Source organism: Mirounga angustirostris, unplaced genomic scaffold (assembly GCF_029215605.1).
Source record: "Mirounga angustirostris isolate CCGP_5_RB_7025 unplaced genomic scaffold, mMirAng1.0.hap1 SCAF_4, whole genome shotgun sequence".
In the NCBI taxonomy this organism is placed as follows: domain Eukaryota; kingdom Metazoa; phylum Chordata; class Mammalia; order Carnivora; family Phocidae; genus Mirounga; species Mirounga angustirostris.
In genome coordinates, this window is record NW_026991712.1 from 41,381,834 (window position 1) to 41,396,693 (window position 14,860).

The following is a 14,860-nucleotide window of genomic DNA, read 5'->3' on the forward strand; positions in this document are numbered from 1 at the left end:
CGAGAGAAAGCACAAGCGGGGAAGAGGGAGAAGCAGGCTCAATCCCAGGACCCTGGGATCATGACCTGAGCCGAAAGCAGTTGCTTAACGGACTGAGTCACCCAGGTGCCCCTGAGAGGTATTTTTGTTACTTTACGACATTTCTAATTTTATTTCTGTGAGGAAAAGATATCTGTAGCAGAGTTAGTTGTAAATTTGAACAGATAGAGGACTTTGCTTATGAAGTTTCTCATTAATTATTTTATTAGAAATTATAAAATTATACATCTATAAAATATATAGAAATTCTATGAGAAGTTATAAAATTTATAAAATGAAATTCATTCTGTTAGAAATTATAAAATCATAAAATTAGAAAAATAAAAATTAGAAATAATAAAATAAAAATTAGAAAAAATTTATAAAATTATAAAATGTAGTTGTTGATAAGATGTTGGGGCAGAAGTTAATTTTGTTTAAAAATCATTAATTCTTATTTTTTTGCCATACTACTAAATAAAATATTTTTTTGATTAGCTAAATTTTTTGCATTAAACAACAGTGCTATAATATTTAAATATTATTCAAACTGATTTTCAGGGGATGATGGTTATGAACAAATTTCCAGTGATGAAGATGGAATTGCCGACTTGGAACGTGAAACCTTTAAGTATCCGAACTTTGATGTTGAATACACTCCTGAAGACTTAGCTTCAGTTCCTCCTATGACATATGATCCATATGACAGGGAGCTTGTACCACTCTTATACTTCAGCTGTCCCTACAAGACTACTTTTGAAATTGAAATCAGTAGAATGAAGGATCAAGGTCCAGATAAAGAAAATTCAGGGGCAGTAGAAGCTTCAGTGAAGTTAACTGAACTGTTAGATTTGTATCGGGAAGATAGAGGTGCAAAATGGGTAACAGCTTTAGAAGAAATTCCAAGTTTAATAATAAAAGGATTAAGTTATTTGCAGTTGAAAAACACAAAACAAGACTCTCTTGGCCAGTTGGTAGAGTGGACCATGCAAGCTTTAAATTTACAAGTAGCTCTTCGCCAGCCCATTGCCTTAAATGTCCGACAACTCAAAGCTGGGACCAAATTAGTGTCCTCACTAGCAGAATGTGGGGCTCAAGGTGTCATGGGATTGCTACAAGCAGGGGTAATCAGTGGGTTATTTGAGCTCCTGTTTGCTGATCATGTCTCATCTTCCCTTAAGTTAAATGCTTTTAAAGCTTTGGACAGTGTCATTAGTATGACAGAAGGAATGGAAGCTTTTTTAAGAGGTAGGCAGAATGAAAAAAGTGGCTATCAAAAACTTCTGGAGCTCATACTTTTAGATCAGACTGTGAGAGTTGTCACGGCTGGTTCGGCTATTCTTCAGAAGTGTCATTTCTATGAAATCTTGTCAGAGATTAAAAGACTTGGTGACCATTTAGCAGAGAAGACTTCATCTGTTCCTAACCACAGTGAACCTGATCATGACACAGATACTGGACTTGAGAGAACAAACCCAGAATATGAAAATGAGGTAGAGGCTTCAATGGATATGGATCTTTTGGAATCCTCAAATATAAGTGAAGGGGAAATAGAAAAGCTTATTAACCTCCTAGAAGAAGTTTTCCATTTAATGGAAACTGCACCTCATACAATGATCCAGCCGCCTGTTAAGTCTTTCCCAACAATGGCACGTATTACTGGACCTCCAGAAAGGGATGATCCATACCCTGTTCTCTTTAGGTAAGACATTTTTGGTTTGGGAAAATATATTTCAGATTACTGCAGGCAATTTTATGTGGTTGATTTTGTTTTTTTAAATTTGTCTGTAAGCAGTGCATATCTGTGTAAGGATATTCTGTATTTCAAAGTAGATAATAGTGAAACTGAAAAGTATACTACTGTGGGAGAGCTATATTTTATTAGCACTTAAAGTAGTAATAGTGATGTAAGTTAAAGATAGTGTTAGTCAACAACAGTGCTTAGATAAGCATGTCTATGAGCAAGAATAAATGAGGAGCTATAGAGTTGCTTCTGGGGAAGGTGGTGTGATACAAGAGGATGGCCCAGGAAGGAGAGAGCTTTTCTATGTGAACCTATTTGTACTTTATCTCTCTTACATTGCAAGTTAAACTTATATTTTATTAATTTAATTTTACAGACCTGGTTAATATCTTTAAGGTTCAGTTACTACTTATTTATGCTATTTGTTGTTGTTGTTTTAAGTAGACTCCATGCTCAATGTGGAGCTTCAACTTGCAAACCTGAGATCAAGAGTCGTATGCTCTACTGACTGAGCCAGCCAGGTGCCCCTTTCTAAATCTATTTGTTGGTAGAGTTTTGCCATTATTAGGATTAGCTCTCACAGTAGATTTTTAAATTTTGTTTTAATTTTTGCTACTTTTTTTGCATTTTGCCTGTAAATGATTTGCTAGCTAATGGGAAAATGGCATTTTTATTATGTTATTCCTTATTTCTGTGATTAATGTTTACCTTCATTTGGAGCATTACTGCATTAACAGAAAATGGGGTGCTTGTCCATCCTAAAATCTGTACCTCTCCATTCCTGTTTTTAGCTGAGCTGTTAGGTCTTGCCTAAGTTTGAGTTCTTTCAGGAACAAAAGATGATAATGCTAGAGCAGGGTCTGGTAGGAGATGAAGTCAAGAGTACAAGTGTAGGGGTTTGGCTTTGAACAGAAGAAAAGAAATCTTATGTGTGTACAAATATGGATGCATTTGTAGTATGGAGACAGTAAAGGAGACAAGGCACTTTGCACTGATCACTTAATTTTTAATAAGGTAAGAGGCGAGGTCATACACTGAGATAATGGAGAGTAGTAACGCTAAGGAAGGGAGTAATGCTCTCAGTCACGGAAGGGAAACTGGTAATTAAAGGCTTATTAAGTATTATTTTCTCCTCCGTAACTGGAGAAGGTACATTTAAGTATCAGACTTGAGGAAGTAAAGGGCCTTGAATGCTGTGCTGAGGAATTTGGATTTTGTTTTTATTTTTTTATTTTAATTTTTATTTTTTAAAATATTTTATTATTTATTTGACAGAGAGACACAGTGAGATAGGGAACACAAGCAGGGGGAGTGGGAGAGGGAGAAGCAGGCTTCCTGCTGAGCAGGGAGCCCAATGCAGGGCTCGATCCCAGGACCTTGGTATCATGACCCAAGCCAAAGGCAGACGCTTAACGACTGAGCCACCCAGGCGCCCTTTATTATTATTATTTTTTTAATTTTTATTTTTGTAAAAGATTTTATTTATTTATTTCCAGAGACAGAGAGAAAGAGTACAAGCAGGGGGAATGGCAGGCAGAGGGAGAAGCAGGCTCCCTGCTAGGCAAAGAGCCTGATGCAGGACTCGATCCCAGGACCCAGAGATCATGACCTGAGCCGAAGGCAGACGCTTAACTGACTGAGCCACCCAGGCATCCCTGGATTTTGTTTTTAGAATGTGGGAAGATCTTTACTATTTTGGAGTAGTAGATTTGATAGGATCAAAGTAGTATTCTAAGATTATATGTTGTAAGGTTGTTGCAATGGAAAAGAAATTGGAGTTATTAAGTAGATGAGCCAGTCTAGTTTGTACTGTGTTAAGTACTTAATATAGTGGCACTTACAGGGAATTGTACTAATATTGAGAGTTTGTGAAAGAGCAGTTACTGGGACTTGACAACTGGACCTAATAGCTAAGAGAAAGTGAGAAGGAGCTAAAGATGTTTTCAGGTTTCTAGCTAGGGTAACTATTGGAACTGGGGTTTTATTGACAGAAACTGGTAAATTAGGAGGGGCAGTGAATTTTGAAAGCACAAGTAATTTTGCATTTTGGAAGGATTAGTTTGAAGTGATGATAAGGCTCTAATGTCCTCTGTGTAAGTCTCCAAGATCACTCTCAGGATTTGCCAGTGGTACTCACAGGACTCAGCACTGTGCTCACAACTATGATTTATTACAGCAAAAGGATACAAGGCACCATCAGCAAAGGAAAAGGGTACATAGGGAGAAACCTGAGGAAACCAGTCAGAGGCATCCAGAGTCCTTTTCCAGTGGAGTCACATAGGACCTGCATAATTCCCCCAGCAAGAAATTGTGACAATGTGTACGAAATGTTGCATACTGAGAAAGCTCGTTAGAATCTCAACATCCAAGCTTATTACTGGAGGATAGCCACATAGGCCCCCAAAATCTACTGTGTAACAGAATCCCAGGCTCTCAGAACGAAAGCAGGTGTTCAGTGTAAACCATATTGTTTGCATAAACAGTTTAGGCACAGTGAACATTCTTACCAGTTGGGTGATGGGAACCCTCCCCAAATCCAAGTTCCCAGATGCTAGGGCCCGCCTTGCCTGCAGTGTTAACTATTTTCTGAACACTCCACAAGGTGGTTAAAGATACTCTTTGAACATAGTAGTTATGGGGTTTTGTCTTCTTGAGAGTTCTGTTTGCCTTCATAGTCAAGAAGTTACTGGGGGTGTTTATTATCCTAAAGTAGAAATCTGAGTTTAAGGAATAATATGAGAGGTAGTTATATATTCTATGATTCCAAATATAGGACATTCTGAAAAAGGCAAAACTATGAAAACAGTAAAAAGATCAGTGATTGCCGGGGTTAGGGGGAGGGAGAGGAACAATACGTGGAGCACAATGTTTTTAGGACAGTGAAAATACTCTATCAGTAGCATTTGTGTCTGTTTTGGGGTGTTGAGTAAGTTCACACTTTTTCTACTAAAAATATGTATGCTAAAAAATGGTTCTTGGGTTTGATAAAAGTGCTACGTATGGTAGTATTAACTCTTCAAATACTAAAAATGGATAATTTGAATTTGTTTTCTTTAGAGGTACTAATTCAGATATACTGCCTATAGTAAATATGAATAAACTATATATTTTTTATAGTATATGTACTAAATTTTTCCTAGGTACGCTAATTCAGATATACTGGTGTGCCATGAATAGAGTAGGACCATGGTGAAAAAGGAACATTTGATGAGTGGTCTGGAAAGAAGACCCAGAATTAATTCCCAGAATTAATTAATTCCCAGAATTAATTAATTAATTTAATTAAAGATTTTATTTATTTATTTGACAGAGACACAGAGAGCACAGATAGGCAGAGACAGAGGGAGAAGCAGGCTCCCCACTGAGCAGGGAGCCTGATGTGGGACTCGATCCCAGGGCCTTGGGATCATGACCTGAGCTGAAGGCAGATGCTTAACCAACTGAGCCACCTGGGCACCCCAAGAAGACCCAGAATTTAAAATCAAGGTTGATTCTGGAAAGAGAATACTTGCCAACGGCTATATGTCAAATATCCGTTGAATGTTAGCTAGAAAAAAGCCTCACATAATTTCCACTTTCATTTGACCCAGTGGAGAGAAGACTTGCTGCCACGTTATGTTTTTAGTTAAAGTAGTATATTGCTAAGGATAAGGATTATGGCCATTAAAATTTTTATGCCTCTCCTAGCTAATGAATACTGAATAAATGAAGAATGTTTTACACTGACATAATATGCATCAATTAATTTTTCTACAGGTATCTTCATAGTCATCACTTCTTGGAGTTAGTTACCTTGCTTCTGTCAATTCCAGTAACAAGTGCCCACCCTGGTGTGCTGCAAGCCACGAAAGATGTTTTAAAGTTTCTTGCACAGTCGCAGAGGGGTCTTCTTTTTTTTATGTCGGAATATGAAGCAACAAATTTGTTGATCCGAGCTCTGTGTCACCTTTATGATCAAGATGAGGAGGAGGGTCTTCAATCTGATGGAGTTATTGACGATGCATTTGCCTTGTGGCTGCAGGACTCAACACAGACATTGCAGTGTATTACAGAACTGTTCAGCCATTTTCAGCGTTGCACAGCCAGTGAAGAAACTGACCATTCAGATCTTTTGGGAACCCTTCACAATCTTTATTTGATTACTTTCAATCCTGTGGGAAGATCAGCTGTTGGCCATGTTTTCAGTCTTGAGAAAAATCTCCAAAGTCTTATTACTCTAATGGAGTACTATTCCAAAGAAGCCTTGGGGTAATTTTCTTTTTACTCCTTAAATTTCCTATTATACTGGAAAACTACATCAGTAAAGGGCTAGTTTCTTAAAAGGTGTTGTTTGAAAGTAAAAATTATTATAATTATTTTTTGACATAATACATAATTTGTTAATTAAGGATTAGAATGATAGAAATTTCTAAAATATAAGATGTGTCTGTAAAGCAACAAAATGGATCTTTTAGAAGCTTCTTCCAGTTTCCCCGTGGTATTGACAAGATTACAAGATTACAACTATAGATCTCTTGCTAATTTGTGTGTAGGGGAATCCTAAGGCACCAGAATATATACTTGCAGAGTAATGAGGACTGTCTTGCTACCTTGAATTTTCCCTTGCCTTTAGACTATGGTGCTCTGGTTTCAGAAGTACTTTGACTGAATGTCAGCAGGGAATTTAGAATGATACTAGTTTTCAAGAGCTGCCCAGTAGGGCAGAGGATTGATTTTAGTGTCTGAGGAGATAAACATGGTCTTCCTGGCTCATGTCATACAAAGCAGTGACATCCAGGTAACTGGCCTCACAACAGGGTCTTGATATGACTCCTTGAGTGACAGATCTTTTTTGGGGGGACTAGGAAAGGCAGTGGCTTTAATCTCAGCAGTTTTAAGGTAGAAGTCAGTGATGATGGCAGTAGGTTGATTCATCACACTTATTCCTACTTACCCAGAGTGAACAAAATTTTAAAGGAGACCATTGAAGTATACTTCCGAATCTTTCATTGCTGATGAAGTATACTTGTTAATATTTCATTGTTCTTTTGATCTTCTTTCTTAATAGAATTTCACTCTCCATTGTGATGCATATGCTTTGTTTATGTACTTTTAAGTAGTGTTTTCAAGTGAGTTGGAAGTGAACTTTAAAATCTAATTTCTTGTCTTCAGGGAGTTAGTCATGTTTCACTGTAAAATTCCTTGGTCTCTTTAAAGCCAAATAGAAAAAAATGTTTAAAATTGTTCCTGGAAAAATTGCTTTCATACCAAAAACTTTAAAACCTTATTTTGTTTCAGTGATTCCAAGTCTAAGAAGTCAGTAGCTTATAATTATGCATGCATACTTATTTTGGTGGTGGTTCAGTCTTCCAGTGATGTCCAAATGCTAGAACAGCATGCAGCATCTCTCTTGAAGCTTTGTAAAGCAGATGAAAATAATGCTAAATTGCAAGGTATGGTACTTGAAGTTACTTAAGCATTTATGATATGTGAAGGAAAAAGCCTTTGAATATCTGTAATTAGTACTTTATCATGTTTTGAAAATATATATAGTAATACTCTGTTACTTCTTGAAAGTACCCTTTGTGAAAGTATTTTATATGGTGTTCTTAAAAAGATTTTTAGGAAATTGTCACAAGTACCTTTTCCTGGAAAATCATGGTAATTGGTGGATAGTTGAAGTTCCTAATCAAAATGGAAGTAGCTTGAAGGTGAACTCAAATGTTCAGTTTTTGTTTTTGTTTTAAGATTTTAAAATTATGTTTAAGTAATCTCTACACTCACATGTGGCTCGAATTTACAACCCTGAGATTAAGAGTTGCATGCTCCACCGACTGAGCTAGCCAGGCACCCCCAATTTTTTTTTTTTTTAAAGTAGGCTCCACGCTCAGCATGGAGCCCAAGGCAGGGCTTGAACTCACAACCCTGAGATCAAGACCTGAGCTGAAATCAGGAGTCGGATGCTTAACCGACTGAGCCACCCAAGCACCCCTTCAAAAGTTCAGGGTTTTTTTATTTTTTTATTTTTTTTTTTAAAGATTTTATTTATTTAACAGAGAGAGACATAGCGAGAGCAGGAACACAAGCAGGGGAAATGGGAGAGGGAGAAGCAGGCTTCCCGCAGAGCGGGAAGCCCAATGTGGGACTCGATCCCAGGACCCTGGGATCATGACCTGAGCCGAAGGCAGATGCTTAACGACTGAGCCACCCAGGCGCCCCAAAAAGTTCAGTTTTGTGTATCGTTTGTGTATGTGTGTGTTTTCTATATATATTTTTAAGTATAACACTATTCTAAGTACAATTTAGAAATCCATTTGTCATTAATTAACATACATGTGCTGTCCTCAAAAGTGAAAGATGGTGAATATGAAAATTTTTTTCTAAAGTATATAAATCTATGTTGAATGAAGTTAATGACAAACCTTATGTGGGCAGTCCTGAAAAATTGAAAGGTTATCTAATCACAGTTTTTTTTTGTTTTGTTTTGGTTTCTTTCTGACCTTACCAAGTAGAAAATTTGATAACATTGAGTAAATATTGTAAATAGCGTGTGGACTTTTTTCTTTTTCTTTTATTTTTTTTGAGAGAGAGAGCATGTAAGTGGAGGGTGGTCGGGGAGGGACAGAAGAAGAAGGAGAGAATCTTAAGCAGACTCCCTGCTAAGCATGGAGCTGGAGGAGGGGCTCGATTTCATGACCCTGAGATCCTGACCTGAGCTGAAATCAAGAGTCGAACGCTTAACTGACTGAGACACCCAGGCTCCCCTGACTTTTTTCTTTTTAATCTTAAATTTTATGTGTGATACCACCAGTAAAGGTATGGGTTAGTAAACTCAACTTCTCATATAGGAAATAGGTTTCTTCCCTGTAGTGTGCCTTTATAAAAGGAGGGCACACAACATCTTCAAAGGTATTATTAATGCTTTACTTCTTATTCTGGGTGATGGGTACACATATGTTTTATTTTTGTTCCTTATATCTTTCACTTGAGCAATATATGCTGTATATATGAAAGAGTTAATTTAAAAACACATAGGAAAAATACTCAGATGTACATAGGTGTAATCCTCATGGAGAATTGTAGAACCAAGGAGAGAAATGACTGCTATTTTCAGTTTCCTTAGTCATTCCTAAAAAGTGTCTGGAACTGGCATATCACTTTTTACATTACTTTAGAATGCTTTTCTTAAAATAGTTTTGGTGATAAAGTATGGATGTTACAGCATAGCTTCTAGGAGAGTTTTTTTCTTCTCCGTTATTCCACTCAATTTTTTTTTTTTTGAAGTATAATTGACACACAGTGTACATTAGTTTCAGTCGTACAGCATAGGGATTACACAACTCTATATGTACAACATAATGATTGCACAATTCTATACAGTTATGCTGTGCTCACCAAAGTATAGCTACCGTGTCACCATACAATGCTATTATACCATTGACTATATTCCCTATGCTGTACCTTTCATCCCCATGACTTATTCATTCTATAACTGGAAGCCTTTAACTCCTACTCCCCTTCACCCATTTTGCTCATCCTTCCATACCCCTCCCCTCTGGCAACTACCAGTTCTTTATATACTTATGAATCTGTTTCTGCTTTTTTTGTTTGTTCATTTTTTTCTAGCAGAGTTTTGAATTCACTTGTGGGAAATGGTATATTTCATTTGTGATTGTTTTATAAGCAAAGTTTGTTGTTATTTTGGGATGATAGTGATTACTTTTAATTTTATAAAGGCAAATTAGGAAATTGGCAAAATTTAAAATTCATGTTAAGAGAAATGTCACTCAGCAAATGTCCCTGTTAGAAATTAATACATTTGTGCGTGCTTTTTGTGGGGTGTGGGAGGTGGTGGTAGCATTAGGTGAATAAACACTATTTTATTATTTGTTAGTTTATAAGCAGTCAATTTTACAATTTTTTTTTAATGTTGTAAGTTGATGGTCCTGTTTAAGCATGTAAACACTTAAGTTTTTCAGAAACCAAGTAACTAAGAATGGTCACTTCTTATTTCTAAGCCTGTATGTAGCCCATTCACATTTCATGTTAAGGCTTGTTTAGAGAATTAGACATAAGTTTATCCCTGTATGAAATTTAGATTATTGAAATCAGTATGAATCTGATAATGTTCTTCTTTGAAAAAGAATACCTCTATTTCCTTTGTTATAAAGACTTTTTATTTTAAAATATTATATTATGAATGACCTCTTTGTTTTTAAGAACTTGGCAAGTGGCTTGAACCTCTGAAAAACCTTAGATTTGAAATTAACTGCATCCCAAACCTGATTGAATATGTTAAACAGGTAAGTAAAGCCTAAAAGTGCCTTGATTTTTTTTTTTAAAGATGATTTTATTTAATTTAATTTTTTTTTAAGATTTTTAATTTATTCATTTGTCAGAGAGAGAGAGAGAGCACAAGCAGGGGGAGAAGCAGGCAGAGGGAGAAGCAGGCTCCCCGCTGAACAAGGAGCCCGATGTGGTGCTTGATCCCAGGACCCTGGGATCATGACCCGAGCCAAAGGCAGACACTTAACTGACTGAGCCACACAGGCATCCCTTATTTGTTTTATTTTAGAGAGCGAGAGTGTGTGCACATGAGCAAGGGGAGGGGAGAGGGAAAGAAGCAGACTCCCCACTGATCAGGGAGCCTGATGTGTGGGGCTCCATCTCACAACCCTGAGGCCGTGACCTGAGCTGAAACCAAGTCAGATGCTTAACCAAATGAGCCACCCAGGCACCCCTTAAAGTGCCTTCATTTTATGGAACTGTATGGTTCCAAATATAGTAATATTGCATTAATGTATATAATACGTGTATATATACAGTATATATAATACTATATATATATAATGTATATAATACAGTAATTGTTAAGTGTATTTGATTGATTTGCTAGCCTTATGGTACAGATTGGTATGTGTATGTAGATGGGTGTGTGATGGTGTGTATATGTGAATACACTTGCACACAACCCTGTGTATTGTACTACTTTCCACTACCAAATTCTGCCCTATTTTTTTTCTCAAATTGGAGTAATATCACCTACCATTTTGATGATCTTTACAACAGCGTTTTAAAGTTAAATGCCCTGATAATTTAATGTATAATTGTTTCAGTTAAACTTTGGTGAAAAAGAACTTCCTTCAAAATTTTTAGGTGAAAATCAACAAGAGTCAATTCTAGATAATTACAATGGGAACTAGTTCTAAATTTGTTAATTTGGGATGGTCACATCTACAAATAAAACATTCATAAAAGTTGAAATTCCTGTATCATAATAGTGCATTTGAAAAATTCATGTAATTAGTAATTTAAAAATTCATTAAAACTGTTGCATTGTTAATTAGTTTTAAAAGTATAGTATAGGAAGAAGGACTAATAAAGGTGGTCATAGATGCATAAAAAATTTTAAGCTAGAGAGACAGAATTGGACCTTGAATTATTTCCTCTTTCATTTAACAGATGAGCTGTGTGTGTATGTGTGTGTGTAAGTAAAACATCTTGGTTTTGGAGTTGAAATGTGTGTTATTAAAATAGCAACTAAGTACTGTTTGGGTATATCTGCTTTGGATTTTTCTTTACTGACTTGTCTGTCCTTATCTTCTCTTTTTACTCCCTCTTTCCTAAGAGTACTTTTACCTCCTGTGGTGCCATCATATTCTTCTGTGTTCCTTACTCTGTGCCTCAGATGTCATCTAGAGTTTCTCATATAGTCAGTCTTTTATTTGGCAGAAGTACAATAGATCCTATAAATGTAGATGGTCATGTGTTCAGGGTACTTGTGCATGGTCAGGAGAATGTATAAGGTGTCCAATAAAGATTGTATGCTTGGGTAAAAGTTTTTAACCAATAAGAAATTTAGCTCTAGAAATTTAAATTACATGCTGTAATTAAAAGAATTTTTATTTTTATTTAAATCCTTATCCATTAATTATAGTTAATAATAAGAGATTCTCATTCCAAGATATACCAAAAACAGTTGATCTGAGAGTGAAACTTCTCTGTGTGCTCCATGCTGCTTTATGTAATTTGTGGAATTATTGTGGAAAGGCAGCAAGGAAGAAATAGAAAAAATGTATAGGGGAAAGGAATTTTCTTTTTTTTTTTTTTAAGATTTTATTTATTTTTTGGAGAGCGAGCGAGAGAGAAACAGCATGAGAGGGGAGAGGGTCAGAGGGAGAAGCAGGCTCCCCGCTGAGCCGGGAGCCCGATGTGGGACTCGATCCCAGGACCCTGGGATCATGACCTGAGCCGAAGGCAGACGCTTAACCATCTGAGCCACCCAGGTGCCCAGGAATTTTCTTATTTTTCTTTTTAAGTTTCTCCTCTGAGGGTTAGCAGCTGAAATAGTAACATTTTAAAATTCTTCATAAAAAACTTCTTCAGAGTTTTTTCAAAACCATCTATGCTGCTCTGTGGAAACTACAAAAACAAAGAAACTTACACATAACTTATTTGTTGTCAGGAAACATAGCATGGGCAGCTGCTAAGGACATAGGCAATTGTATTTCTTTTCCCTTTAACCATGCCCTAACTGGTCATCGCAACCAGATTCCTGTGGTATCTGCTTTGAAGTGTATGTTATGTAGTGCTAAAACATTCCTTGTTGCTTCCTTAGTTTTGAAAGAGGTTTAGTACCCACAGGGCTTTGTAAAATCATTTTTGGGAGGGAGGGTATATAGAAAGAGTATATGAAAAAGAACTATTTTAAATTCTTAATACAGGGAGTCTCATTCATTTTTGTATGTTACTTTCATTTTAATCTGTACTTTTTAATATACTTGAACTTGGCAATTATTAATTTTATAAAATAACCTTTATAAAAACTTCATTAGTTTTTTTTTTTTTTTTAAAGATTTTATTTATTTATTTGACAGAGAGAGACACAGCGAGAGAGGGAACACAAGCAGGGGGAGTGGGAGAGGGAGAAGCAGGCTCCCCGCAGAGCAGGGAGCCCGATGTGGGACTCGATCCCAGGACCCTGGGATCATGACCTGAGCCAAAGGCAGTCGCTCAACCGACTGAGCCACCCAGGCGCCCAAAACTTCATTAGTTTTATTCATGTTTTAAATTTACTTAAACTTAAAATGGTGTAAGTACTTAACATGAAACTCATATTTTTAATTAATGCCTTCTTGGGAATTTTTTCTTGATTCATATCCAAGCACCAAGAAATTAAACTTTCTGTTCATTTTTATTTTTAAAGAATATTGATAATTTGATGACCCCAGAAGGAGTTGGCCTTACCACTGCCTTGCGTGTTCTCTGTAATGTGGCATGTCCACCACCTCCTGTTGAAGGTAATATGGCTATTATACTTTAAAAACTATTCTTAAATCCTAGTATAAATGCTATTTATTAAATAAAATATTAAAAAATCTTAACTAATTATTAACATATAAGTAATTAGTTTTTTTTCCCCTTATCCTATATAAAGGTCAACAGAAAGACCTGAAATGGAATCTTGCCGTTATTCAGCTTTTTTCTGCTGAAGGAATGGACACCTTTATTCGGGTTCTACAAAAATTGAACAGTATTCTGACTCAGCCTTGGAGGCTCCATGTCAACATGGGGACTACCCTTCACAGAGTTACTACTATTTCAATGGCTCGCTGCACACTCAGTCTTCTTAAAACAATGTTAACGGAACTCCTGAGAGGTGGATCCTTTGAGTTTAAGGACATGCGTGTTCCTTCAGCACTTGTGACTTTACACATGCTCCTGTGCTCTATCCCTCTCTCAGGTCGTTTGGATAGTGATGAACAGAAAATTCAAAATGATATCATTGATATCTTACTGACTTTTACACAAGGAGTTAACGAAAAACTCACAATCTCAGAAGAGACTCTGGCCAATAATACTTGGTCTTTAATGTTGAAAGAAGTTCTTTCTTCAATCTTGAAGATTCCTGAAGGATTTTTTTCTGGACTCATACTACTTTCAGAGCTGCTGCCTCTACCATTGCCCATGCAAACAACTCAGGTATCACTTCCATATAACATGCATCTTATAAATGACTGCAGTAACACTTTTAAAAAAGCCAGTGATTTTGTTATTAAAAAAAACAAACAAACCCACTGCCCTCATCCCCTTCCCCTAAAAAAGACATAAAATAACTGGATGAGGGTGAGATAAAACTGAAGCAAGTTGGTCATTAAAGAAATATGGGGGCAACATTTTAAATAAATTTTTGTTAATGTGAATTTTATTATGCTGTTCTGTATACTTGTACTTTTGTTATTTTTAAAGCCTTTTTTTCCCTTTATCATGTGTTAGAATTTGCCATTAACTAGGTTGGTTCACCAATGGACTCTGCTCTACTGACTGCTAACCTGAGAACAATCAGATTTTCTAGATGCATTGAATTCAAGCGAATGTTTAATTGTATAATAGAAAAATGTTTTAAGCATGTAGTAAAGATGTTCTTTTCATAACAGTTCTTCCTGAACAGTTTTTGTGACTATAAATAAATATTAAAAAAAATCTACGTACACATACAATATACTTTTTTAACAGGTTATTGAGCCACATGATATATCAGTGGCACTCAACACCCGAAAATTGTGGAGCATGCACCTTCATGTTCAAGCAAAGTTGCTCCAAGAAATAGTTCGCTCTTTCTCTGGCACAACCTGCCAGCCCATTCAACACATGTTACGGCGTATTTGTGTTCAATTGTGTGACCTTGCCTCACCAACTGCACTTCTGATTATGAGAACTGTGTTGGATTTGATTGTAGAAGACTTGCAAAGGTATTTTCATTTTGCATTAAAAATTTTTTCCTCAAGTTATTCTTGATACAGATACATTTTTTTTCACTTAGAATTTGGAAATCAGGGTTTAGAATGCTTAGATAATATATATTACATATAAATATATACATATATACATATACGTGTATGTATGTATATGAATATATGTAGATTATTTTTAATTAGAAAACAATTTCATGTGCAAGATACCTTGAAAGTCTTGATTTTGGGTGTTTGAAAGGTGAACTATGAAGTACTCTGATTTAAAGATACTGAAATCTGAATTTATAATATTTTATAGTAATTGTAAAATTCCAGAGAGTCGTCATATCCAAGGAATGAAATGTTTTATACAAGATTTGTATAT

General features: G+C 36.0%; 1 protein-coding gene across 3 annotated transcripts in view; it reads left to right on the plus strand.

Moving 5' to 3' along the window:
- Window positions 1–14,860, plus strand: part of VIRMA (vir like m6A methyltransferase associated) — a 63,984-nt gene that overhangs the window by 23,448 nt on the left and 25,676 nt on the right. For all 3 annotated transcript variants that reach the window (XM_045896226.3, XM_045896225.3, XM_045896224.3), the window contains exons 8-14: window positions 580–1,720; window positions 5,519–6,010; window positions 7,040–7,194; window positions 9,962–10,044; window positions 12,948–13,041; window positions 13,179–13,723; window positions 14,258–14,493. In XM_045896226.3, the coding sequence (XP_045752182.1) occupies window positions 580–1,720; window positions 5,519–6,010; window positions 7,040–7,194; window positions 9,962–10,044; window positions 12,948–13,041; window positions 13,179–13,723; window positions 14,258–14,493 (2,746 nt within the window). The remainder of the gene's footprint in view (window positions 1–579; window positions 1,721–5,518; window positions 6,011–7,039; window positions 7,195–9,961; window positions 10,045–12,947; window positions 13,042–13,178; window positions 13,724–14,257; window positions 14,494–14,860) is intronic.